This window comes from Galleria mellonella, unplaced genomic scaffold (assembly GCF_026898425.1).
Source record: "Galleria mellonella isolate WM207_F2 unplaced genomic scaffold, CSIRO_AGI_GalMel_v1 utg121, whole genome shotgun sequence".
NCBI lineage: Eukaryota > Metazoa > Arthropoda > Insecta > Lepidoptera > Pyralidae > Galleria > Galleria mellonella.
This window is the reverse complement of record NW_026441983.1, coordinates 2,926,280-2,952,782: the sequence shown is the minus strand read 5'-3', so window position 1 is coordinate 2,952,782 and position 26,503 is coordinate 2,926,280. Positions and strand designations below refer to the sequence as shown.

Genomic DNA, 26,503 nt, shown 5'->3' with positions numbered 1-26,503 from the left:
AACCAATTATAATAGAATAAAAAATGACTGATTACCCCTTTGTCTTAAAATACTATGAACATTGCCTGAACTCGCTAACTGACTAATATTAACTAGTGTAGGTAGCCAGACTCCTAGTCCTGGTCTTCCTTAACACTGATCCTGATCCCGGCGTTGCTTAATACCGGTGAGGGCTACTACCAATTTCATATATTAATTAAAAGCTATCAAAGTTAACGAGAATTTATATTAAATACAGTTTATTTATTTATTTAATACTTTATTGTACACACCAATTGTACATAAATGTATGACAGAGGTAATCAAATGTACAAAGGCAAGCTTAACTCTAATAGAGTTCTCTTCCAGCAACACCCAAAGTGGAAAGGAGCATTAATGTCTTTAATTAGCTGCTACTATTACATATATTTATTTCATTAATCCTACTATATTACGTCATTATACAGCTCCTAGATACCAGTGTTCATGAAAATTTATCGTCAGCTATCTTTTTTTTATACAACTTAGAATGGCAAACAAGCTGACGGCCCACCTGATGGAAAGTAGTAACCGTCGCCTATAGACATGAGCAGTACCGTGGACATAACAGAGTATACCGTTTCGCCCATGATACCCCCCATGCGTTGCCATTCCTGAGGACTCAGGTGTTATTCCTCTGTACCCAGTAAATTCACTGCTATATCCCACCCTTCAAACCAAAACTATACAATAAGTACAGCTTTAAATTGTATGCGGTTTCCACAACTGTTAAAGAAAGAAAGAAAGGAATATTTTTAGTGAAGTAAACCTAGGTTTAAGCATTTTTTGAATAGTCATTTTTTCATTACAGCCCATTCCGAATGTAATTGCAGCCAAAAGCTGTTCCTGAAAGTCTAACTTAATATTTCATCACATCAGCCTTTAACTGTCCACTGCTGAACATAAGCCTCCCCATTGGGGGGTTTTTCCAGTAGTTACCACACTTCGCAGGCGGATTGGCAACCGCAGTTAGGCTTTAGAGATGTTTTAAGAGGAACGCTGCTGTCCATCCCTCGTCCTCCCTTAGTCGCCTCTTGTGACACCCACAGGAAAGAAAGGGGTGGCCTATTCTATGCCACACGGCTAAACTTAACATTTGGTTTACATTGTTCTTTCCAGCTAACTTTAAAAAAAAGGAAGTGTGTTGTTAAAGTCACATGGTATGGAAAGAGATAGAACGACAACGCAAATCATATTTTTTTCTTAGTCTATGTTCTCAATTCGGCTGTATTGTTTTTTTTTTTACATTTGTCACCTCATAACTCCGTCAGTTGTGAACCGATTTGGGAAATTATTTTTTTGTCTAAAAAGATATATTTACAAATTGGTCCTATAAACATTTTATTGAAATCTGTTTAGTAGTTTAGTTTTAAAATGCAAATATATATATATATTTTTTTTTTTATTTTACATTGACAAGCGCTGCTGGAATGCATATCGCCTGCCATTGTACCAAGGAGGTTCTTAACATTAATTAGTTTAGTGTTATATATATTTAATGATTAGAGAGAAGTGTGGACTGAAAGACGATGTAGTGACAAAAATCGAAAAAGGAATGTTGCGTTGGTTTGGTCATTTGGAGAGGATGGATGAAAGAAGAATTACGAAAGAGATTTATCGAGCAAGAATGAATGGAGATGTCGGTAGGGGTCGCCCTAGATGGACGTATGTTGACCAAATAGGCGACGTGCTGAAGAACGGGCCAAATTAAAAGTGCCCGTAACCGGCGAGCGTGTATGAAAAGATTGATGAATGTGGAGGAAGCGAAAGAGGTCTGTTTGAATCGAAGCATTTGGCGTTCCATTGTTTCTGCCTACCCTAATGGGAGACAGGCGTGACAGATATGTATGTATTAATGTTATAGGTATATATTTAACTGAGTGGTGTTTCTTTGCGTGATAGAATCCGAAACGCAAAGGATATCCGCAAAAAAACCAAAGTAACCGACATAAAATTTCTAATGTATGTAGTATATTAATTTATTTTAACATATACTATATAAGTAGGTAGGTATTGTATATATTTATAGTGTATGTATTTATGTAATATTTTATTATATATTTTAATATTTTATTTAACTGTATATTTGTTTATGTATTAATAGTTGTAGCACTTCAGCTGTCCGCTAACGAAATGCTTTCTTACTGTACTGGGTTGACTGGAAGAGATCTCTGTCAGAGATAAGTCCACCCTTGCTCACAACATTTATAAATAGATTATTTTATATGTAACTTACAAGTGCAATAAAGAATATATATATATATATAAAGTAAGCTTAAGTGGCAACAGCCCAATCACGTAGCTCGAAGACCTGACAACCGAAAGGGTGTGGAGGGAAAGAGATTGTTAGTAATGGGGTTTAACACCCCCATTGCTAGCAGTATACGCTCTATCAGGTCGACCTCCATGTGGTTCGCCCTGGAAATCATCGTCGCTAATTCTTGTTGAATTCGTCACGATGGGCTAACTGATCTACATCATCGTCACCTATCATCCCACACCTGGTGCCCCGCCAGTGTATACCGATAGCACAAGCGGGGTTATCATTCCATTAATACCCATTTAAAGGGGGGAAAGGGATTGTTAGTAATGGAGACTAAGAATCCCATTGCTAGCAATATACCCAACCAGGTCGAGCTCCTCGCGGTTCCCCCTGGAAACTGTCATGATTAATTCCTGATGAATTCATCATGATGGGCTAACTGGCCTGTTTTCATTCTCATCTATCACCCTTCACTGGTGCTCCGCCAGCGTATCCCGTTAGCATAGGCGAGGATACCATTCCATTTTCACCCATAAAAAAAATACGCATTTAAAAAAACTGAAGGGGTGTTAAAGTTGCAGCTGAATACCTTGTTAGGAGTAGATACACATGGAAGGGTAGACCAGCGTGAAGGCAGTAGTAGCACTTGTTCCGAACACAACAGATTCAGTTCTAGTCGGAGTAACTTGACAGTACATTTATAATAAACACAACACGCGCTAAATACACGAACCGCTATATCGTACTACGTTGTATTAAAACGTTATTATAATTTGTAAAGACAGTTCCTCAGACACGAGTCAATTCATAAAGACACATGACAAATATTAAGGTTACGAGGCAATAATATTTTTCATTATCTATTTTCAAATTTCACTAAAGAGTTTTTTTAATACATAGTTTGGAATTTAAGAAGAAAGTTTCTTGAGTACAGGCAAATGCGGTTTAGTACGAGCCCCCACTAGATGGAGTGACGACCTCAAATGCATAGCGGGGAATCGGTGAATGCAGATGGCTCAGGACCGTATCATCGCCCTCATCATCACCATATCAGCCTTTAACTGTCCACTGCTGATCATAAGCCTCCCCCTTGGAGGGTTTTGCCAGTAGTTGCCACACTTGGCAGGCGGATTAGCAACCGCAGTTAGATTTTTAGAGATGTTTTAAAAGGGACGCTGTTGCTCGTCCCTCGTCCTCAGTCGCCTCTCACGACACCTATGGGAAAAAAAGGGATGGCCTATTCTATGCCGGGACCACGCGGCCAATTCGTTTCATTGCCTTGTGATAGAGAAATTAAAACGATTTATTTAATAAATAAGCGAATACTTTATTATTATTAAACATAAGTACAAGTTACCATAGACTACGTAACTCTATAGTGTAGTATTATAGCAGTAAGGCCGATTGTGATGCGTCATTTCTCTAAGCCTATCTCTTTACGTGATACATTCATTTGATAGTTTCACGAAATTACTATGTACTATATATACTTACTATAAAAAAAAAATAACAATTTTTTACCGACTTAAAAAAGAAGTTTCTCGATTTAGTTGTATTTCTATTTATGTTTGTCACCTCATAACTCCGTCAGTTTTGAACCGATTTGGTAAATTATTTTTTTTATCTAAAAGGATATCACCAGAGGGAGACTTTGTACAAAAGTCGTTTGCTTGGACACCTCTATCCCATTCGTGTTTCTACCGTGAACCAGTTGTGTTTGCATGGCTGTGTTTCGGTTTGAAGGGTGGGAAACGGCGTGAATTTACTGGGTACAGAGGAATAACACCTGAGTCCTCAGGAATGGCAACGCATCGGGGGTATTATGTGCGAAACAGTATACTCTGTTATGTCTATAGGCGACGGTTACCACCTTCCATCAGGTGGGCCGTCAGCTTGTTTGCCATTCTAAGTTGTATAAAAAAAATATACTTACAGATTGGTCCCGTACAAATTTTATAAAAAATTAGTTAAACAGTTTGGTTTTTACATACAAATAACTGGTTTCTTCGCAATTGAAATCGATTCCATTTTGTGGGACACCATCTTTATTTATGACTTAAAACTATTAGAAATTTACCTCATATTGATTTTTATGATACCTCTATCAAATTGAAGTTTCAATTTTGGAGGTACGCTAAGAGAAATGATACCTCGGAATCGACCCACAATGATTTAAACAGTTCCTTATATACAAATCAAATTTTATTTAAACATTATATATTTAATTTAAATTAAATTCTATTTAATTTATTTTAAATTAAAAACTATTTAATTTAAATTCATTTTTTCTTTAACCATAACATAATCACCAACATTAGTGCTTTATATTTTAATACTATATTAATACGTGCCTACAATTTTAAGGCAATTAAATAGATGCCACAGGGGGGAAGGGATTATTGGCAATGGAGTTTGACAGCCCCATTGCTAGCAATATGCCTTATTAGGTCGACCTCCACGTGGCTCCCCTGGAAACCATCGTGAACAATTCTTGTTGAATTCGTCACGATGGGCTAACTGACCTGCTTCATCCTCACCTATCATCCTTCACTGGTGCCCCGCCGGTGTATACTGATAGCGCGGGTTGGGTTACCATTCCATTATCATCCATTAAACAAAAAAATAGATGCCATAAAGTGCTGTCACATGACTTTCATTATGTTAAACGCTTGTTTAAAGCAAATAAATATTTCGTTACTAATTAATACAATATTACATTATCTAATTAATAATTTTTAATTAGGTTATAAATATATATATATATATGTGCAAAAGTGCGTCTTAATTTGTAAATGAGTGAATTTGACAGTGTCGCCCTCTGCTGTCAGCAGTTATAAGGCCGCCTTCGTACGAAGGCCTGTGACGCGGATTACCGGACGAATGGTTTACGTGCCTTTTGCACCAAGAAGCGAATGGCAATTATTTTTAAATGATCCAAATTTTTCAAAATTTGGAAATGATTTAAAAATTCTCAGAAGCCTGGAATTGGAGCTTGGACCTTCGGACCACAGTTAAAAAATGTCCGGCTGAATTGAGTAATACGTAAAAAATTATTATTTATTGTGGAAGTCACATGAATTTCATTATTTTTATTGAACAAACAACCAAACAAACAAACACACAGACTTAAATGATTTCAACGAATTTCAGAAAGATTTTCAAATCGGTTGTATTTCTTTGTTTGTTACCTCATAACTCCATTAGTTCTAAACTGATTCGAAAAGTTCTGTTTTCCCTCTAGAAAGATTTACTTATAGATTGGTCTCACACACACACAATTTTATCGAAAATGGATCAGTATTTTAATTTTAAAGAAGTAAATAAATGATTTAGCCACAATTGCAGTAGATTTTTCACACACAATCTTTAATTATTAATAATATATTAAAAAAAAGAGGTATTCAAGTAAAAAATAAAAAAAAGAAACAATACCTTTACAAATTTTAAATGACAATCGTCAAGGAAATATGATGTAGATATGAGATTTATGAATTCAATTTACAAATTAAATTTTCGAAAACAACACCTGAGTCCTCAGGAATGGCAACGCATGGGGGGGTATCATGGACGAAACAGTATACTCTGTTATGTCCATGCTACTGCTCATGTCTATAGGCGACGGTTACCACTTTCCATCAGGTGGGCCGTCAGCTTGTTTGCCATTCTAAGTAGTATATAAAAAAAAGCTATGCTCTATACGTGAAATAATTTTTTTAACAAGTTGAGTATTGTTCAGTTAATCTATTATAAACAAACAATCAAATCTTTCCTCTTTTTAATATAATTACATCCGAATTAATACATACTAGAAACTTCTATTAGCTATTACAATGTCGCTGGAGGGAAGAGGGGAGGGGGATTGTCAGTTGGTCCGTTAAAGGTGCTTAACGTATCCATGTACCCTTAATTATGTTTTCACTCCATTGAAGATGCTTGATTTTTTTTATACCACTGAGGTGGCAAACAAGCATACGGCCCACCTGATGGTAAGCGGTTACCGTAGCCTATGAACGCCTGCAATACCAGAGATATTACGCGTGCTGTGCCGACCCTGAAGAAACCCCTCTACCTCCCTATTTTGCTTGATGTACTTTCAATTGTGTTTTGACGAATAGTCTAACAAAGTTCTGGTCCTACGGCGCCGGATTATTCTGGTGTGAGCACGCCCCCCTCGCCACCCTTGTACAAGAAAGAACCGTACACGCAGCCTACGCGGCGCAGACGGTCGCATCCAGCGGTTGCAGTTGCAGCTTGACGTCGTCCGATTGCAATTCTGCGACTAGCTCACGTAATCTGTAACAATATTTTGATTTATGTATTTGTGAATGCACCTTACCACTTTGGGTGTTGCTGGAAGAGAACTCTTTTAGAGTTAAGCTCACCTTTGTACATCTGCTTATCTCTGTCATATTTGTTATGTATTACTAGTGTGTACAATTAAGTATATATATATATATATATATGAAAAATTCCCGTGTGGTTCCGGCATAGAATAGGCCAGCCCTTCCTTTCCCGTGGGTGTCGTAAGAGGCGTGTATAGGAATTTAATAGACGAGAGCTTGAACAACAACGTCCCTCTTAAAATATCATCAAAGCCTAACTGCAGTTGCTAATCCGCCTGCCAAGTGTGGCAACTACTGACAAAGCCCCCCTTCTGAGGAAAGCCTATATTCAGCAGTTGAAAGTTAACGGCTGATATGAAGATGAAAAAAATATATAAAATACGATTTCGAATTTTTTAAGTGAATTTACAAGGTACAGAGGAATAACACCTGAATCCTCAGGAATGGCAACGCATCGGTGCAACAGTGCAACGGTGCAACTTAAAACGGCAATTAAGCTGACGGTCCACCTGATGGATGTGATAACCGTCGCCTATAGACATGAGCAGTACCATGGACATAACAGAGTATACTGTTTCGCCCATGATACCACCCGTATGCGTAATATGTTGCCATTCCTGAGGACTCAGGTGTTATTCCTCTGTAAATTTACTGCCATATCCCACTTTTCAAACCGAAACACAGCCATGCAAACACAACTGCTTCACGGTAGAAACACGAATGGGGCAGAGTGCCCAAGCAAACGACTTTTGTCCAAGTCTCCCTCTAGTATATTTACATCAGGTTTTACTTTAATTAACTTAGGCCATGCCCAAGTAAATTTAATTATTAAAAAAAGAAAATTATTTATATAACAAACGTGAAAGCGTCCTTACTTGGCTAGCTGAGCGGGTGTCACGTATACTGTGTCGTCGGTAGGCGCTGCGTCACCCGCACGGTACTGTAGTGTTCCCACCGCTAGGGTGCGTCCTGACAGCGCCTGTTAATAAAGTAACAATAATATACTAATGTCAAATGAGTTAAGGGGCCGCCTGTAAATCAGCGCTGTATAGGTACATCCCGCTGGAGGTATGCATATAATAGCAACAGAGGCGGCTCCTAGTACCAACAAAATGTATTGTTTTTTTTTTCTTTTTTATTGTTTTTTTTTTTTTTAACTATTATACTTGGTAATAAAGACTTTATCTATCTATCTATTCTAGCATTAAAACCTGTAAACGATGTCTTATGTAGGATATTTTTTTATACAACTTAGAATGGTAAACAAGCTGACGACCCACCTGATGGAAAGTGGTAACCGTCGCCTATAGACATGAGCAGTACCATGGACATAACAGAGTATACTGTTTCGCCCATGATACCCCCCATGCGTTGCCATTCCTGAGGACTCAGGTGTTATACCTCTGTACCCAGTAAATTCACGCCATATCCCACCCTTCAAACCGAAACACAGCCATGCAAACACAACTACTTCACGGTAGAAACACGAATGGAACAGAGGTGCCCAAGCAATCGACTTTTGTACAAAGTCTCCCTCTGGAATGGATGAATGGATGAAGAAAGAAAGAAAGAAATGTTATTGTTCAAGTAAACTATGTATGTACTAACAGCGGCCAGCTCCGGTGCCGGGAACTCGGCGAAGTCTGCCTCTACGCAACGCCACGGCCGGTGCAGCAGCAGCTGACTCTTCACCTCGGCCTGCAGCGCCGCCAACCGCTCCTGCAAGTCCAGTAACGTGGTTAATATTTTAATAACATGACGGATTCAACGATAAACAACCACGATCATTTCCACGGAAAATCGTGTGGAAGTCGACCTGATTTGTATCTGACTGCCCCATTATTGGTAACATACCTTATTAAGTCGACCCCTGCGCGGTTCCCTCTGGACACCATCTCGGTTAATTCTTCTAGAATTCTGCACGATGGGCCAACTGACCTGCTTTCATCCTCACTCATCATTTCTAACTGGTGGCGAAAGCCAGCGTATACCAATAACGTAAGCAGGGTTTTTTTTTAATGGCTGATAATGGTATGGTAACCTTGCCTGCGCTAACGGTATGCACTGGCGGGGTACCAGTGAGGGATGATAGGTGAGGAAGAAGCAGGTCAGTTAGCCCATTGTGACGGATTCAATAAGAATTGTTCACGATGGTTTCCAGGGGGAACCACGTGGAGGTCGACCTAATAGGGCATATTGCTAGCAATGGGGCTGTCAAACTCCATTGCTAACAATCCCTTTCCCCCCGGCGGGGCACTAGTGAGAGGTGATAGGTGAGGATGAAGTAGGTCAGTTAGCCCACCGCGATTGAATACATTTGGAATTGACCACGACGGTTTGCACCGCGTGGAAGTCGACCTGACAGGGTGTATTACTAGCAATGAGGCCACTAATACGCGGGCAGGGTTACCACTCCATTTTCATTCATCAAAAACGAAGCAGGCTCAAAACAATCACTCTGTCACTCGAATCATGTCACCACCATCGCCCGCTCACCTCCAGCTGCCGCCTGAGCTCCCGCTGCTTCTCCTTGTGCTGCTGCAGTGCTCGCGCGTACTTGCTCGGGTCCTCGGGGAACTTCACCAGGCCGGAGCGCGCCACGAACAAAGTCCACTCCTGGGAGTTGAGTTAAATTTAAAATCAATTTGTTTTTATTTAAATAGATTTGTTTACAAGCCACTTTTAAATCGTATTATTTTTTATGAACGCAGGGTTTGGAAACTTATTATCTGTTACTATATGATAATGGAATGGTAACCCCGCCTGCGCTATCGGTATACTCTGGCGGGGCACCAGTGTGGGATGATAGGTGAGAAAGATAAGGCAGGTCAGTTAGCCCATCGTGATGAATACACTTGGAATTCAACAAGATGGAGTCCAGGGGGATCACGGGAAGGTCAACATGGTAGGGTACATTGCTAGCAATGCGGCTGTTTTTTTTATGGGTGACAATGGTATGGTAACCCCGCCTGCGCTAACGGGATACGCTGGCGGAGCACCAGTGAAGGGTGATAGATGAGAATGAAAACAGGCCAGTTAGCCCATCATGATGAATTCATCAGGAATTAACCACGATAGTTTCCAGGGGGAACCGCGAGGAGGTCGACCCGGTTGGGTATATTGCTAGCAATGGGATTCTCAGTCTCCATTACTAACAATCCCTTTCCCCTCAGCATTGGGGCTGTTAGACCACATTACTAACGATCCTTTTCCCCTGCTCATTACAGGAGTGGCGGTTGTGAAAAGGAATTGTGGTGACGGTTGGGAAGGATTTATCATCACCACTACCATTAGTGGGAGAGAAAGTGATTCTTAGTCACGGAGTCTAATTTCCCTATTACTAGCAATACACACTATCAGGTCGACCTCCACGCGGTTCCCTCTGGAAACTATCGTGATTAATTCCAGCGGAATTAGTCACGATGGACTAACTGACCTGCTTTTATCCTCATCAGTCGTCTATCACTGGTGCCCCGTCAGTGTATACCGGTAGCGAAGACGGGGGACGGGGGGTTACCATGCCATTATCATCCATTAAAAAAAAACTACCATTAGTGGTGATGTTAACTGAACTCGCAGGGGGGGAAAGGGATTGTTAGCAATGGAGTTTGACAGCCCCATTGCTAGCAAATATGCCCTATCAGGTCGACCTCCACGTGGTTCCCCCTGGAAACCATCGTGAACGGTTCTTGTTGAATTCGTCACGATGGGCTAATTGACCCGCTTCATCCTCACCAATCGTCCGTCACTGGTGCCTCGCCAATGTATACCGATAGCGCAGACGGGGTAACCATTCCATTATCATCCGTTAACCTATTAAATACCTGAAGTCTCAAATTTGATACCGGGGTTATAAATCTCACTGGGCGTCTACATTCGATTTTATTTTAATATTTGGCTGTTTTCATGTTACCAATTTTTTTTTTCAAAATAAATATATAAAAAATTATTTTATAATTTATAAATAATTTATTTTTTTATACTATTTTCCCCCATTAATAAACATAGTAAAGGGTACACTTATATATTTTTTTATTTGATTTAAAAAATCAGGCTTTTGAAGGTTAAAAAAAAACTACCACGAGTGGTGATGACAACTGAACTCACAGTGTGCAGCGAAGCCAGTTCCCTCTCGAGCAGCGCGGCGGCCTGCCTCCTGGCGCGGGCCGCGTCGGCCGCCGGGTGCTCCAGCGGCCGAAGATTCCTGATGGTGGCGCGTTCAGCTCGCCTGCACGCCGCCACTCGGGCTGCGCGTTCACGTTCCACGGTCCTGTGTATTGAATACGTCACGTTTAAAGCTTCTTGTCAGGTGTTCTACACAAGTAGCTTGTGGATCAGCTATAGTCGAAAAACTTACAATGCTCTTCGAGTCCAATATAATAATGCCTTCAGGCCACTGTGATTCATGGCCCAAGGGTGGGATATGGCCTGAATTTACTGGGTACAGAGGAATAACACCTGAGTCCTCAGGAATGGCAACGCATGGGGGCTATCATGGGCGAAACAGTATACTCTGTTATGTCCATGGTACTGCTCATGTGTATAGGCGACGGTTACCACTTTCCATCAGGTGGGCTGTCAGTTTGTTTGCCATTCTATGTTGCATAAAATGAAATATATTAACACTCACCAACTAAGCACTTTGAGCTGATGCTGCAGAGCTTCGTTCACTTCCCCGGCGGCGACCCCTGGAGCCACCTTCATAGGTGTCTCCTCTGTACAATAAAATTATTATTATTATTCATTCATTTATCAGTTATAAATATAATAAAAAAAATCACCTAAGACGATGTGATTACAAAGGGCGGTTTTATAACATTGAAACTATTTTACAATTGTTCTAAATTAAATTGAAAAAAAAAATGCATTTATTACAAAAAATAATCACAGACAATAGGATATTATATAATTTTTTTTTTTAATAAAATTGACAAATAACTTTAAAAAAAAAAGATATAAAAAATAATATTACAAAGAGCTGAAAGATTTCGAGTTTGATTTTGATTCTTTATACAATCAAATCTTTGTTTTTTTTTTTTTTTTTTCTTTAACAAGAGAAGGATATTTTTTTAATATAATATTTAATAATAAATTAAAGAAATTTCACAACACTGTAAGCAATTATAAGACTATATTATTATATATTTATTATTTAGCATTAGTCGTATTAGATGGTAGGTCGGAAACTTTTTTATTTTTTAATAACATGTACAGATTAAAAAATAAAAAATTCCCGCCATAACAAGAGAATAACCATAGAGTAATAAAGCTTAATACTAAATTGTATGCTTGAATGTACTCTACTTTTTAGCTATTATTAAAAATATAACCGTATGGAACTCTTTTGTTTTTAAATATTCTATTTTTTACTTATAAAAAAATATGATACGGAGGCCTCTGAAATTACAATATATGAATGAATGTGTATACTTTATTTGCATTATACAATATAGGGAATAAGCGAGACAATTAATAAATGTAACGATACAGTTGTATAAGTACAGTGAGCCGGTCTTATTGCTGAGAGCAATCTTTACAGGACAACCTTAAGGTAATGGACTAATTGTTGTACAAGTAGGTATGATAGTAGCGTATAATTAAGAAAGTACCTTTATCAAATTAAATAAATAAAATGTAATATATATATATATATATATATATATATATATATATATATATATATATATATATATATATATATATATATATACATATATATATATACATATATATATATATATACGCTGGCGGGGCACCAGTGAGGAATAATGGGTCAGTTGGACATCGGGACGAATTCAATGAGCTCACACGGCAGTTTCCACGCGGACCGTGTGAAGGTCGAGCTGATAAGAATCTACTTAATTTCAATGGGGCCACTAGTCCCCATTAACAAATATTGCTCTATTTTTTAGGGAATTTGTTACAGTTCAAGCATACAACTTAATGTACTTAATAGTTATTGAAGTATGACGTCACAATCATTATACAGGGTGTATGGGATAAACTGCCCGTTCAAAGCATTTTATATGGGAAACTATTGTTCGTTTTACGATTCAACTACGGCTGTGTTAGTGTTTTATAATTAACAATACACATACAATCATATTATTTCATCACAAATCTTAATACGTGTATAAAAATCTCGTGTCACGACATTCGTCACACTAATCTTCGAAACAGCTGAACCGATTTCGATGAAATTTTGCAAAACGTATAGTTATTTCCAATTCGAGAGATTAGTGGGTCTTTTCTAGATAAATGACGTATGAAGCGGGGGGGGGGGCGGCAAATCGTTTGCGAAATCCGTTATCACAGTACATATTTTGAAAACCTTTTCCCTAACACCCTGTATATAGTCATGCATATTATTGACAAAATTATAAACATAAAAAAAATTAATTCATTCATATAAATAAAGCTCGTTTCAGTTACTTCTGTATTAAGTCGACACTATACCTTTCCCTCGCTTTTGGTGAGTAAACAAAACTAACGGACTAGTCTAGGGGCTGATATCAATTTATACGACAACAATAAAAAATCCATTTAAATTATTAATGTATTAAAATGTATTAAACAAAGAAATGACAAACATTACGTTTAGTATGTTAATAGCTATGATTGGCATAACTTTTTTTTTATACAACTTAAAATGACAAACAAGCTGACGGCCCACCTGATGGAAAGGGGTAACCGTCGCCTATAGACATGAGCAGTACCGTGGACATAACAGAGTATACTGTTTCGTCCATGATACCCCCCATGCGTTGCCATTCCTGAGGACTCAGGTGTTATTCCTCTGTACCCTGTAAATTCACGCCATATCCCACCCTTCAAACCGAAACACAGCCATGCAAACACAACTGCTTCACGGTTGAAACACGAATGGGACAGAGGTACCCAAGCAATCGACTTTTGTACAAAGTCTCCCTCTGGTAAAATAATTTAATGGAACTTTAACCCATGTTCATAATATTAGGTAAACACTTAGACCCTTGGTATAGCAGTCTATGGGAGAGGCCTATGTTTAGCTGTGGACATAAAATTCGTTCCCTAACTTTGCTCGTATCTCAAAGTAATTTTCCCTATTAAAATTAATTGAAATACCATTAATTCGTACTCCCATAAAACCACCTGAGTTGTTTTTGTTAAGTGTTAGTCTGAAGTGGGAGAAACTGTTAGACACCAACATCCACTCCGCATGCGAGGGTCGTGTGCAGCGGTGCAGTGTACGATTGCTTGTATCTCAAATCTTGATCTAATCTTAAAGCAGAATATCGCTCGCTCGGCAGCTTGTATCTCAAAACACTCGTATATTAGGGCACTTGTATATCGAGGTACCACTGTACCAGTATTTAAAAAAAAGAACAAATATAACGATAATAACATATAAATCGTAACCGGCCCCTAGACTATACACTACATAAATAACACGAGACTGCTTGCAAATTAAGAAAAAAAAATGTACCCATGCAATACCGAACATATATTATCCGAACATAAATTTATTAAAAACATCGAATAAATTTTTAAAAATCTTACGCGGCATCTCTTTTTGTGTCGACACAGGTGTCACCACCGCTACGCCAATTAAAAAAGGATTTATTACAAACTATTTTTTTTTTTAGAAAAAAAAGCCAAACTGCCAGTGACTTTAAACTGCAAGGTTATAGCTTTAATAAAAAAAAAAACTTAACATCTCGGTTATACGAAGCGAGCGATAAAAAATATTTATATCAACTTTATTCATTTTTTTTTTATTAATACGTTTTACGGCTCTGGATGCAAGTCCTTTAAACGCGACATTGTAAAATTTATTCTAACATAATAACAAGTACGGGGTTGCCCGACTAGATAAAGCCGACATTCAAGTTATTATTAAAAAATATGTAACTTACAAACTTGGACAATGTACTTAACTATAAACTTGTACTTATTTTTACTTAATTCTTAAAAACTACACTTCTTAAATATTACAATTAATTATTGTTGTCTTTTAAATGTAAGGCACTATTTATGAAGCATGATAAAAAAAAACATTTAGCAACTATGTTTCAATATTAAAAATAAAGTAATCTTTTAAAATACTCTTATATTACTTAATCAAAATATAATAAAAGCACTTTTTTTAAATGTTACCTTAACTTAAAGAAAAAAAAAAGATTCATATCATTATTATATCATAAAAAAAAAATTATATAAATGAATAAACTTCGGCAAAAAGCGTAAATTTTTTATGACGTTATAAAAAATATTAAAAAAGCGTAATGTAAAGTTTTTAATAAAAAATTCTATTTCATGACTATAAAAATTAATATTCATCGCCAAATATTCTCAATACATTCGTTAGATAATTATTAAAAAAAAAATTACATAAAATACCTACATATATTATAGTCATATGTAGATATAAAGCTGGCGACTGACTTGAAATTTTTTGTAATGTAACATTGAGAACGTCTCTAAACTTACCTCTTAACCTAATACGTCAATTTGATAATTTTGCGCAACTACTGTTATATGGACCGTCATAAACTAAAATTATAATAATTTCCACTTAAATGTATTAGAAATAGAGGTCATATTAATCCTTACAACATAGATTTTCGCTGTGATATCAAATTGAAGTTTTAACTTTAAAGATAGGTTTAGAGACATGGCGCTTTAGAATTAGAACCATTCACAACGAACGTGCAGGTTAGGACGTGTGCATGTTTAGATTACGGGCACTTGGTGTTGGTTTAATACACTGATTACAGATAAGAAGGGTCATTTTGTAACATGTCATATAAAGGTGCGTACAGACCGAGATAATTATAAATTATGTCCCATAAAAAAAAACTGATTTCAATTGTAACCAAACAAGATAATTTGATCTGAAAATTAAATTACTGAACCGATTTTAATAAAATTTTAATGGGATTAATGTGTAAGTATATCCTTTCAGGAAAAAAAACTTTTTGAAATCATTTTACAACTGACGCAGTTATAAGATAACAAACATAGAAAAGAATAAAATATAAACGAATTGAGAACCATTTCTTTTTTATTAGTTGAAAATACCTACAAATGGTGTTACATTAAAATCTATTTCGATAGAAATTAATGAAAGTGTAAGCAAATTTTATTAATATAATAAGTTTTTTTTTAAATGTATTTAGTAAAAAATATAAATATACAAGTAGTTAATATGGTTTTTCAAATGACTTAAAAAAAATTAAGGAGGTTCCTAATTCGATTATTTATTTATTTTACGTTTGTCACCTCATAACTCCGTCAGTTGTGAACCGATTTGGTAAATTCTTTTTTTTATTTGAAAGGATATACTTACAGATTGGTCCCATAAAAAGTTTATCAAAATCGGTTTAGTAGTTTAGTTATTAAATCAAAATAATTGGTTTTGTCACAATTTACATTAATTTTTTTGTGGACCACAATTTAATTATTTGTTACTATTGGACATCAACAGACTGTCTTATTGTCGATTCCATTATATTTACATTTTCATAAAATATTATTAAAATAAAATAGGCTATTTTATTGTTAAAAGTTTCATAAGCACACATTATATTTTAATGTAATAACTGTCAGTCCGGCACTCACACCACAGCCGCTCATGATTAAGGATCACGAATTGATCCCGAAACTAGTCGAGCTCTCTCGATCTAATTACACTGGGTTAAACCGGTAATTGTTACATTAAAAATAGGATATATATGTAACAATTTAACATTAAAAAAAAAGTTAACGCGCATTAAAATTAATAAATGCTCGTTTTTGTGATGATTACACTTCGATGATTACGCAACGTTATGGTATCCGCAGACGAGGGACTTGTTGTTCTCGGGGGACAATATTCCCCATTGTGTAACCAGCAGTCTTACATAGACTCGTGTGCGGTGTGTAATATAATTGTGTTGTATTTCAACTAATAAAACAGTACGCCGAGGACTGCCCTTCGAATGCGGAAATCTTGAGGGTACATTTACATTAGGTTAGTTACTGTCTCCAATTTAGTGGCCGATCAGTGCTAGTCCGTTCCTGCCATCGTGTAATTTAATTTCAAGTACGTGCAGCATAACACTACAGAATTCCTGGTAAATATTTTTGGAGTCAGTTCATGGACTTTGTGTAAATATTGCATGTTAGTTTTCGGCAACCAGTGCCCGACTACGTAGACACGAATCAGTCATATGCGTGCTGCAGCGAAATTAGTTCTTAGCGAGTTAAGAATAAGAGTGAGTAATATCTAGCAATATCTATATTTTTGTTTTTATACAACTTAGAATGGCAAACAAGCTGACGGCCCACCTGATGGAAAGTGGTAACCGTCGCCTACAGACATGAGCAGTACCATGGACATAACAGAGTGTACTATATATCTATATATTGTAGTTACAATATTTATACATATTTTGGCCCAATAGCAGATATATTAACTACCGGTTATCCAATACGTAATATCGAATTTAAGAACTCGCTCGTAACGATATCGGACTGGTATGGGCGATATCGAAGTGGATGATCATCAATGGGAGACTGTACAAAATTCCCATTCGTGTTTCAACCGTGAAGTAGTTGTTTGCATGGCTGTGTTTCGGTTTGAAGGGTGGAATATGGCGTGAATTTACTAGGTACAGAGGAATAACACCTGAGTCCTCAGGAATGGCAACGCATGGGGGGTATCATTGGCGAAACAGTATACTCTGTTATGTCCATGGTACTGCTTATGTCTATAGGCGACGGATACCATTTTCTATCAGGTGGGCCGTCAGCTTGTTTGCCATTCTAAGTTGTATAAAAAAAAAAAAAACAGAACTCAATATATAAATATTAGATATTACCTATGTCTAGTTAAGAACGTTCATATCGAAGTGTGTTAACGTCGGGTATACCTTCTAGTTTACATAAACAAACAATTTCCAATAGTTTTGATTAACTCATATTATTTAAAAGTATCCGACGTTACTACCATACGTTCGCATTCAACATTACAATATCTCTTCTCGCAGCAGCAAAATCGTAGTCAAAAAAAAGTTTATGTAATTAAGAATTATATTTATTTGTGTCCATATTGTTAATCTTTATAATTTTTTGGAGGGAATTAATATAACAATAATATATTTACATGAATCCATTCAAAATAGCTAGATCAGCCACTGACGCCAGTAATTGGCCCAGTGTAAACTTACCCCAACAATTAGATGATACAAATCAATCGCCAGACAGACAGAGTACATTACACATAGTTAGAACAAGCAAAGCATGCGAGTTAGCAGGCTATAGCTTGCTGCTTACGTGCGTAGTCCCGCGCGGGCGTCGACACCGCCGCTGTCACATATACATAGAATAATCACCAACATTAACGATACATCCTTATTTAATACATGCCTACAATTTTAAGGCAATAAAACATATGCCAAAAAAGTACTGTCACATGGCCTTTATTATGTTAAATGTCTGACTAAATGACATATATATTTCACTTCATTTCATTTGACTAATTCAACTTATATTAGTTTAGTTAGCCTGTTTACTTATATATCTTTTTAGCTAGCTTAACTTTAGACGTATTTAGGCTATAACTAAAAAGGTTACTTAATTTAATTTAGTTAAGCTTAGTTGGCCTTTTTCGCTTATATCATTATAGCTAGTCTGACACCAGCAGCAATTTAACTTATATTAGTCAGCCTATTTACTTATGACACTGGAGTTAGCTTAACTTTAGTTATATATTTAGTTTATAACTGAAAAAGTAACAAATTTAACTTATGCATCTATATTTAGTTAGCCAGTTAGTTAGTTACTTATATTAGCTAGATAAGAGAAGAAGTTTAACATATGTTAACTTATTTAACTTAGTTAATTTGATGACTTTAGCTAGCTTGGTTTTAGTAATACAGGCTGCAGTAAAAAAACTTTCTAACTAAACTAAGTTTAGTTAGCCAATTAACTTACATCAAATTTGCTAACTTGAATTTAGCCATATTTAGGCAATATTTGTAAAGGTTGACTAATATATTCACTTATTACAATTTAATTCTATTTTAATGTTTATCAAACACAAGGCACTCTGTGGTTGCCTATAAATGTAAGAACAGTTAGATCTAATCTACCAGTGTATTGTACTAAAATGTTTAGCTGTATCTTATGTTGGTAATCCTATAAATAAATAAATAAATATCACATTAGCTAACTTAACTAGTCGTATACAGACGACGCTAGCCTGATGACTTATACGAGTATAACTTAGTTGACTTCAGCCATATACAGACTATAGTAATAAAAGGGTTGCCCGATTTAATTTTTGACTTATGGCATATTAGCTAGCTTGAGTTTAGCTATAACTATAATAAAGATTGTATAATTTAACTTATTTTAAGTTAATAAGTTAGCTTAACCTCAGCCACATTTAGTCTGTATTTGACAGGGTTGCCTAAATTAAGTTTATAAGTTACTTAAGCCGCATACAACTTGTATTAAAAAAATGTTACTTAATTTACCTTACATCAGATTAACTTGTTAATTATGACAGATTAGTTACCTTGATTTTACCAATATACAGGCTGTATTAAAAAGTGGTTTAAAATTAACATTAAATTGAGTTTTATTAATTAACCTAGACATATAGTAACGACACAGTTAGCATAGTAACATTAGTTAGTTAACTTAATCTGATTCTATTATTTAAACTTTCATTCTGGTTACTGTTTAAGTCAGACTGTCTAAAATGTCACTTTAGTATGATTTTGATTTAGTGTTATTAGTACAAATACTAAAGTGACTATTTTAGACCCCTGAACCGTCTAATAGTAATTTTTTTTTTGTAATAAAACACATAAATCAATTTCACCTAACAATTATAAACATAATGTTTTAAATGTTTAAACACTTAAGTTAGTCCAATCCAGACTCGTTAATAACGTTATGTTTTATTCTTCAACCACAGAAGTTAATGTCGTGTCATTAATAATATCTTATTTAATTCTTCATTCACAGAACTTTATCATGTCCCGAGTCATTAATAATGTATTTAATTCTTAACTAGAAAAGTCAGTCAAACTGTCAAGAAGGTCACCTTTAATTAAATTACCATATAAATCAATACTGCCTTGATTTATAACTAATACATAATAACTTTATTTATTAATTATATAAATATATATGTATTATATATAAAAATAACTCATAAATCAATAGTTATTTATATATCAATAGATATTAATGCTAATAGATTAACAATATAATATTTAAGTTATTAAAATATAATATAAAGTTAACCCAATCATGGGTCATTAAAATGTCATGTTTAATTCTTCAACCACAGAGATGAAGCCTGCTCTTGTAGTGAACATAACTCTGCCAGTACGTGAACATAATATACTACCGCTCTGAGTTGTCAGTTACGTAAATTTCTTCAACCACTAAAGTAAATTCAGTCCTAAGTCATTAATAATGTCATATTTTACTATTCAACCACGGAGAACAACCCTACTCTTAGTTGCAATTACATTGCAATTACATGCATGTCTGTCCTAGATATCAACAAGCTTGACCGTAATCACGAAATATTTGCCCTACCAAGCAACAAGACATTTCATGCTGATCAGGCGCCACTCACGAGGGCGCTACGTCTGCTGAGGTAGTAGCGAGTTCCAATCTGGACTTATTTCACTGTACTGCCACAGAGTTTCGTAGAGCGGTAACAAATTACGTAGAAATGCATTTTTAACATTTATTTTTTATAACATAATTAGATTTATATTAATATTATTATTATTTCAATATTGTGTTATTATATTGTTTATTTTTTTTTTAATATTTAGTGAGTGCATTGGTAAAAACCTGTAAAACTCACCAAAAACATGTATGTAAATAAATACATAAATAAAAATCTATTTAATATTAAGTCATTAATAATGTCATATTTAATTTATTCAACCATAGAAACCAACCCTGCTCTGTTTTTTATCAATTATGTAAAATTTTTGAACCACAACAGTTAAGTCATCTATGTAACATTCTTCAATCACGAATTTCAATCAATTCAGTCTTAAATCATTAATAATGTCATGTTTAATTCTTCAACCATTAAAATCGACCCGATCCTAAATCATTAATAATACATAAAAATTTATGTTACTGTATTTCAATTGAATTATTTCACTTGTCATTGTATATTTTTATTTATGGTGCAATAAAGAGTTAAATAAATAAATAAATAATGAATATAAGTCTTGGATTAGGGCTGTCAGTCCTTTATCATTAATAACATTGAAGTGTAAGGGTAGGCATGCATGTTACGTTTACATACGTTTGTAGTCCAGCGTGGTTCTGCTCGCCGCCGCTGTCACACATACAACTCTTAGTATGACTAGCTTCGCACACAATTAGCCTAGTGTTGCCATAAGAATAAATATCCGGGTAGAATAGACACTGCCGTGAAACAATAAAACATGTGTTGGCGCGTTTACGACCCGCTTATGTCTAGTACTGTTATAAACTATCTTTACCAAGATACCAGCCTTTAACTGTCCACTGCTGAACATAAGTCTCCCCGTTGGGGGGATTTGCCAATAGTTGCTATATTTGACAAGCGGATTATCAAAAAGGAAGGAAGAAGATCCCAAACCAGACGAGGTCTGACGGGAAGATGGATACATTTTGACCTTACTGCCTCATTCACAAAGATGAACGCGAGACTTGAGTGTCTCTTCTACCCGATTCACTTAATCTCATGGTTTTATCTTGGCTTTGTTATAATTAACTTAGCTTAATTCTGTTAAGTCTATTAAATAATGTAAGTTTTTAACACTATGCATGCTATTTATAAATAAGGCATATTCGCTGCGGCCATATTGGGGGTTTGTAACATTTTATTATGCAGTAAAAACTTTTTTTTTTTTTATACAACTTAGAATGGCAAACAAGCTGACGGCCCACCTGATAGAAAGTGGTAACCGTCGCCTATAGACATGAGCAGTACCATGGACATAACTGAGTATACTGTCACCACCCATGATACACCCCATGCGTTGCCATTCCCGAGGACTCAAATGTACCCTCTGTACCCAGTAAATTCACTGCCATATTCCACCCTTCATACCGAAACACAGCCATGCAAACACATTCATTTCATTTCAACGCATGGGGGGTATCATGGGTGAAACAGTATACTCTGTTATGTCCATGGTACTGCTCATGTTTATAGGCGATTGTTACCACTTTCCATCAGGTGGGCCGTCAGCTTGTTTGCCATTCTAAGTTGTATAAAAAAAAATCGCGACAGGAAATTCGACAATAAAGAAGCAGGTATGTAGCTACTATTACCTGTCAAGGTTTTTCCATCGCGTCAAGTCCCAATTATGTATTTAAAATATGTTTAAACAACTTAAAAGTTTAAAACTAACCATGGTGCTATTTGTTTTACTATTATTAGTCAAATAATGCTTTTTTTTATACCACTGAGGTGGCAAACAAGCATACGGCCCACCTGATGGTAAGCGGTTACCGTAGCCTATGAACGCCTGCAATACGCCTGTTTTGTTACATTTTTGGCGCAGCGAACACGTCTTTGGTCTAGTCATTTTATATTGAACAATACGGTATATGCCAGAATATTCAAAAAATAAACAAAAAAAAACAGTCTTAATTAATTTAAATAGTTTCAAACAATTGTAACATCTCGTCTTATATTAAATATCTTTCTTTCTTTATACTTTATTGTACACACCAATTGTACATTAAAGTATGACAGAGGTAATCAAATGTACAAAGGCGAGCTTAACTCTAATAGAGTTCTCTTCCAGCAGCACCCAAAATGTAAAGGAACGTCAATGTCAGCGGGTTTTTTTTTGATGGGTGAAAATGGTATGGTAACCCCGCCTGCGCTAACGGGATACGCTGGCGGAGCACCAGTGAAGGGTGATAGAGTGAGAATGAAAACAGGCCAGTGGGCCCATCATGATGAATTCATCTGGAATTAACCATGACAGTTTCCAGGGGGAACCGCGAGGAGTTCGACCTGGTTGGGTATATTGCTAGCAATAGGATTCTCAGTCTCCATTACTAACAATCCCTTTCCCCCCAATGTTAGCGGGTGGAGCGGTGTACAATATTGGGACAATTTACAAACAAACTAGACAAAATTCATTATATTAATTTATTTCTTGTTTTAGGCAGTTAAAGAGAGACGGGACTGGATATCCATCTTATTACTTCTTTAGTACCTACTATTTTTCTATTTGGGGGGGAAGGGGGGGAGGAATTGTTAGTAATTTTCAAATTCCATTACTAGCAATATACTATGTCAGGTCGATGTCCACGTGGTCCCCCTTGGAATCCATCGTGCTCAAAGCCAGGTGTATTTATCACGATTGGCGAATTGACCTGCCTTTCCAATCCCACCTATCATCCCTCACTGGTGCCCCGCCAGCGTATACTGTTAACGCAGGCGAGGTTACCATTTCATTATCATATACTAAAAAAAATCTATTATTAAATATGGTAAAATTTTAAAAATAAAAAAATTAAGGCATATACCCTATTATCGTTATTATTTGTTCACTCCAAACCGTTCAAAAATCTCACACGACTTACTTAATAGCAGCAAATCTATAAAAAAAAAGGTAACAAACTAAATACTTATGTATATATTATAGATGAAATAAAAACTCTAATAAACACGTTATATTTAAATAGATTGTAAAAAAAACATTTGGAATTAAAAAAAAATCTTGTATGGATAATATATAGCAGTACCTATATATTTTAGTTACAATATCTATATACTGGTCCAATAACAAATATGTTAAAAGACTGTTATTCAAAAAATAATATTGGTTTTACAGACTTTTAACATATTCCATAATAGATATCCGACCGATATAAGCGATATCGAAATGGGCGATCACCTTTTTCCCGCCATCAATGTCCCAATATATACATATCTGATCGGAATCAATATTTACCCATACCTAATAACAATAACAAGAAACAACGATATAGTAAACTAATCTATCGCTAGATACGTTTTCGTCACTGCACGCATTAGTAAAAAAAATAAGACTCCTAATAATGCCGTCTCATTCTATTTCATATACACGGTAGAGTTGCTATACCCATCGATAGATTCGTATACTACTTGTGTATGTGAATTGATTGTACATACAAGATTAACGGGGCCATAATTAGCTTATATTAATTTCAACTATATACTAATAGTAATAAGAGATAAATTATAATAGTACATTACTGCAGCGGCCAGCAACTGAGGCATTTATGGACGACCGTGCAAATGTGGGCCGAGGCGTAGCCGAGGCGCGCATACGTGAGTCCATCAATGCCTAGTTGTGGCCAAGGCTTGTATAGTACTTTTCTCAAACAATGCGCGGAAATCAAAAACACAATTTTACTTTTTAAGTTCAATGACGAATAACGAACAATAATAATTTTTCACGCGCCATAATATTCCTTTGTTTTTTTATTTTTCAATAAACACCTTTTTATTTGCAAGCCAGTTCGAAATTTAAACAAATCATTTTATTAGTTACCTCCTCGGTAGCTATGTTTCGAAGTAAAAGGTCATTCCATTTTTAAATTACAGGACAGATATGAGTTTACATAGTAATTTATCTGGCCGCAAAACATGACAGATGTGGATTTTCATACAACTTTTGCCGGCCGCTGTCCGCATGTATCTGGCCAGTACGGCAATTTTGATTTATCTCCAAGAAGATTGTCAAAATAATGCTCACATTTCCAAGCATGTTTGAGAAAAAACTATTATATATATAATTTATCCCTTTACATTTGACACAATTTGTAGACAATCTTAGCATATTTTTTTTATCAAAATACAAACATACAGAGTGGAAGGGACAGGTTGGTCAAAACGAAAACAGCTGATTCAGATGAACGGTCTGAATCAGATGGCAGATTGTTTTCCCGCGGGAAATGCACCGCAGCCATATAATTAACAATTCTTAGTGTTGACGCCGCGCAATGTATTTTAAATTTTACGATACACACGACGCGTGATAGCTACAGCGCGCGGTCAGTGGCGCTTCTTCGTAGGTAGTTTTCGTACGCTTGTGGTATTGACTTTACACAGCTGATTTCACGGGTCGCGGTAGGTTTTTAACACGAATATTACATTGCTGATTTTTTTTTTTTTGGTATTTTATTGTAATTTTACTATAAAATATTTTTTTTTTATATAATCATAGACTTCATGATTTAAAATGGAAAAAAAATCATAAAAAGAAATGTAATTTTCCGGAAATAATTTCCACTAGTTTTCAATTCAGAATAACAGTCTAAATTCACTGTTTAAATTTTTTCCAATCTGTCCATTACACCCTGTATAATGAATAGACATAAGAATAAATATTCCGGTAGAACTGGCACTCCTGTGAATTCAAAAATGTCTATGTACGCGCGAAGACAGATCGCGTTCACGTCCAACTCGCGTCCTATCAGTCACGGCTAGCAAGCAATGGACACGGCAGCGAGAGAGCGTGTCTCGCTCACTCGCGTGCGTGTCACGTTGTATTGTATTTATGTTGTACTGTATTGTAACTGGACGATGTTTGTACATGGGAGATATTTATGAAAAAAAAACCGGTCAAGTGCGAGTCGGACTCTCGAAGCGAGGGTTCCGTGATTAAATTTTATTTTTATTTTTTATTATAAATTTAAGTTTTAATTTTATTTATTCCTAAATACCTCACGTGTAAATTTGTTTGTGAGGAGACATAAATAAATAAATATATCATTATATATATTTATATGAGTGCCATTTCTACCCAATAAATTTATTCTTATGTTTTAATAAATATTAGATTATTCTAGAAACACAGCTTAATATGAATATCCGATAAAAAAAATTCTTTTAAGTCTGAATATAACTTCGAATGACAACTTACCGTGGTGGGTGCCTCCTCTCTTGGCGTACAACTTCAGTTTGTCCCTGAGGGCGCCACGCTCGCTCTCCAACGAGTCGATATCCTGTTGTAGATGGTCCATTGTCTCTTCGAACTCTTTCTCTTTTCTGTAGGAGAGAGCAAGAGATAAACATGTGAATTTTATATACTTTTTTAAAAGGGCAATTATGGACATGTGATGGGCAGGGAGGCTGAAATGGCAATGGGCTGGTCACATAGCCGAAAAACCAATAACCGATGGGGAAGAAAGGTTCTTGAGTGGCGACCCCGTACGATCAAACGCAGTGTAGGACGACCCTCCCCACTAAATGGAGTGACGACCTCAAACGTATTGCAGGGAGTCAGTAGATGCAGGTGGCTGAGGACCGTTCCTTATGACATTTTATGGGGTAGACCTATGTCCAACAGTGAACAGATAATGGCTGAAATTAATGATGATGATGAGCAGGAAAGAAGATAATGTGATAAGAAAGGAAAATTTACGTATGAATATGGATGAATGAAGTGCAGAGGAAGATCCAGAAAAAGATGGATGTAATGGCGTCAAATAGCCCCATTACTAGCAATATACCCTGTATGGTCGACCGCCACGTGGTTCCCCCTGGAAACCATCGTGGTTAATTCTAATTGAATTCGTCAGGATGGGCTAACTGACCTGCTTTCATCCTCATCAGTCATCTACCACTGGTGGAGTGGTCGAGTGGCTGGCGGAGCCAGCGTATACCGAAAGCGCAGGCGGGGTTACCATACCATTATCACCCATTAAAAATAAAATCCTGGCTAAAAACTAGTAGACTATATTATTTTCGAATTTTCTGTCTCCCTGTGCGACAGAATGGGCCAGACTCGGTTGACCTTGTCTACACTAATATTATAAAGAGGAAAGATTTGTATTTTTATGTGTATGTATGTTTGTAATTAATAAACTCAAAAACTAC

General features: G+C 36.0%; 1 protein-coding gene across 14 annotated transcripts in view; it reads right to left on the bottom strand.

Moving 5' to 3' along the window:
• Positions 1-3,812: 3,812 nt before the first annotated feature.
• Positions 3,813-26,503, bottom strand: part of LOC113510108 (dynactin subunit 1) — a 70,728-nt gene continuing 48,037 nt past the window's right edge. For 6 of the 14 annotated variants that reach the window (XM_052899422.1, XM_052899425.1, XM_052899467.1 and 3 more), the window contains 10 exons: positions 25,548-25,672; positions 20,936-20,968; positions 17,920-17,952; positions 14,164-14,202; positions 11,255-11,339; positions 10,732-10,894; positions 9,121-9,240; positions 8,233-8,343; positions 7,500-7,603; positions 3,813-6,574 (listed from right to left, as the gene is read on the bottom strand). In XM_052899422.1, coding sequence (XP_052755382.1) covers positions 6,490-6,574; positions 7,500-7,603; positions 8,233-8,343; positions 9,121-9,240; positions 10,732-10,894; positions 11,255-11,339; positions 14,164-14,202; positions 17,920-17,952; positions 20,936-20,968; positions 25,548-25,672 — 898 coding nt within the window. In that variant the 3' untranslated portion in view covers positions 3,813-6,489. Of the gene's footprint in view, positions 6,575-7,499; positions 7,604-8,232; positions 8,344-9,120; positions 9,241-10,731; positions 10,895-11,254; positions 11,340-14,163; positions 14,203-17,919; positions 17,953-20,935; positions 20,969-23,220; positions 23,236-25,547; positions 25,673-26,503 lie in introns of all 14 variants that reach the window. The other 8 variants (XM_052899430.1, XM_052899460.1, XM_052899450.1 and 5 more) reach the window with 8 other exon arrangements.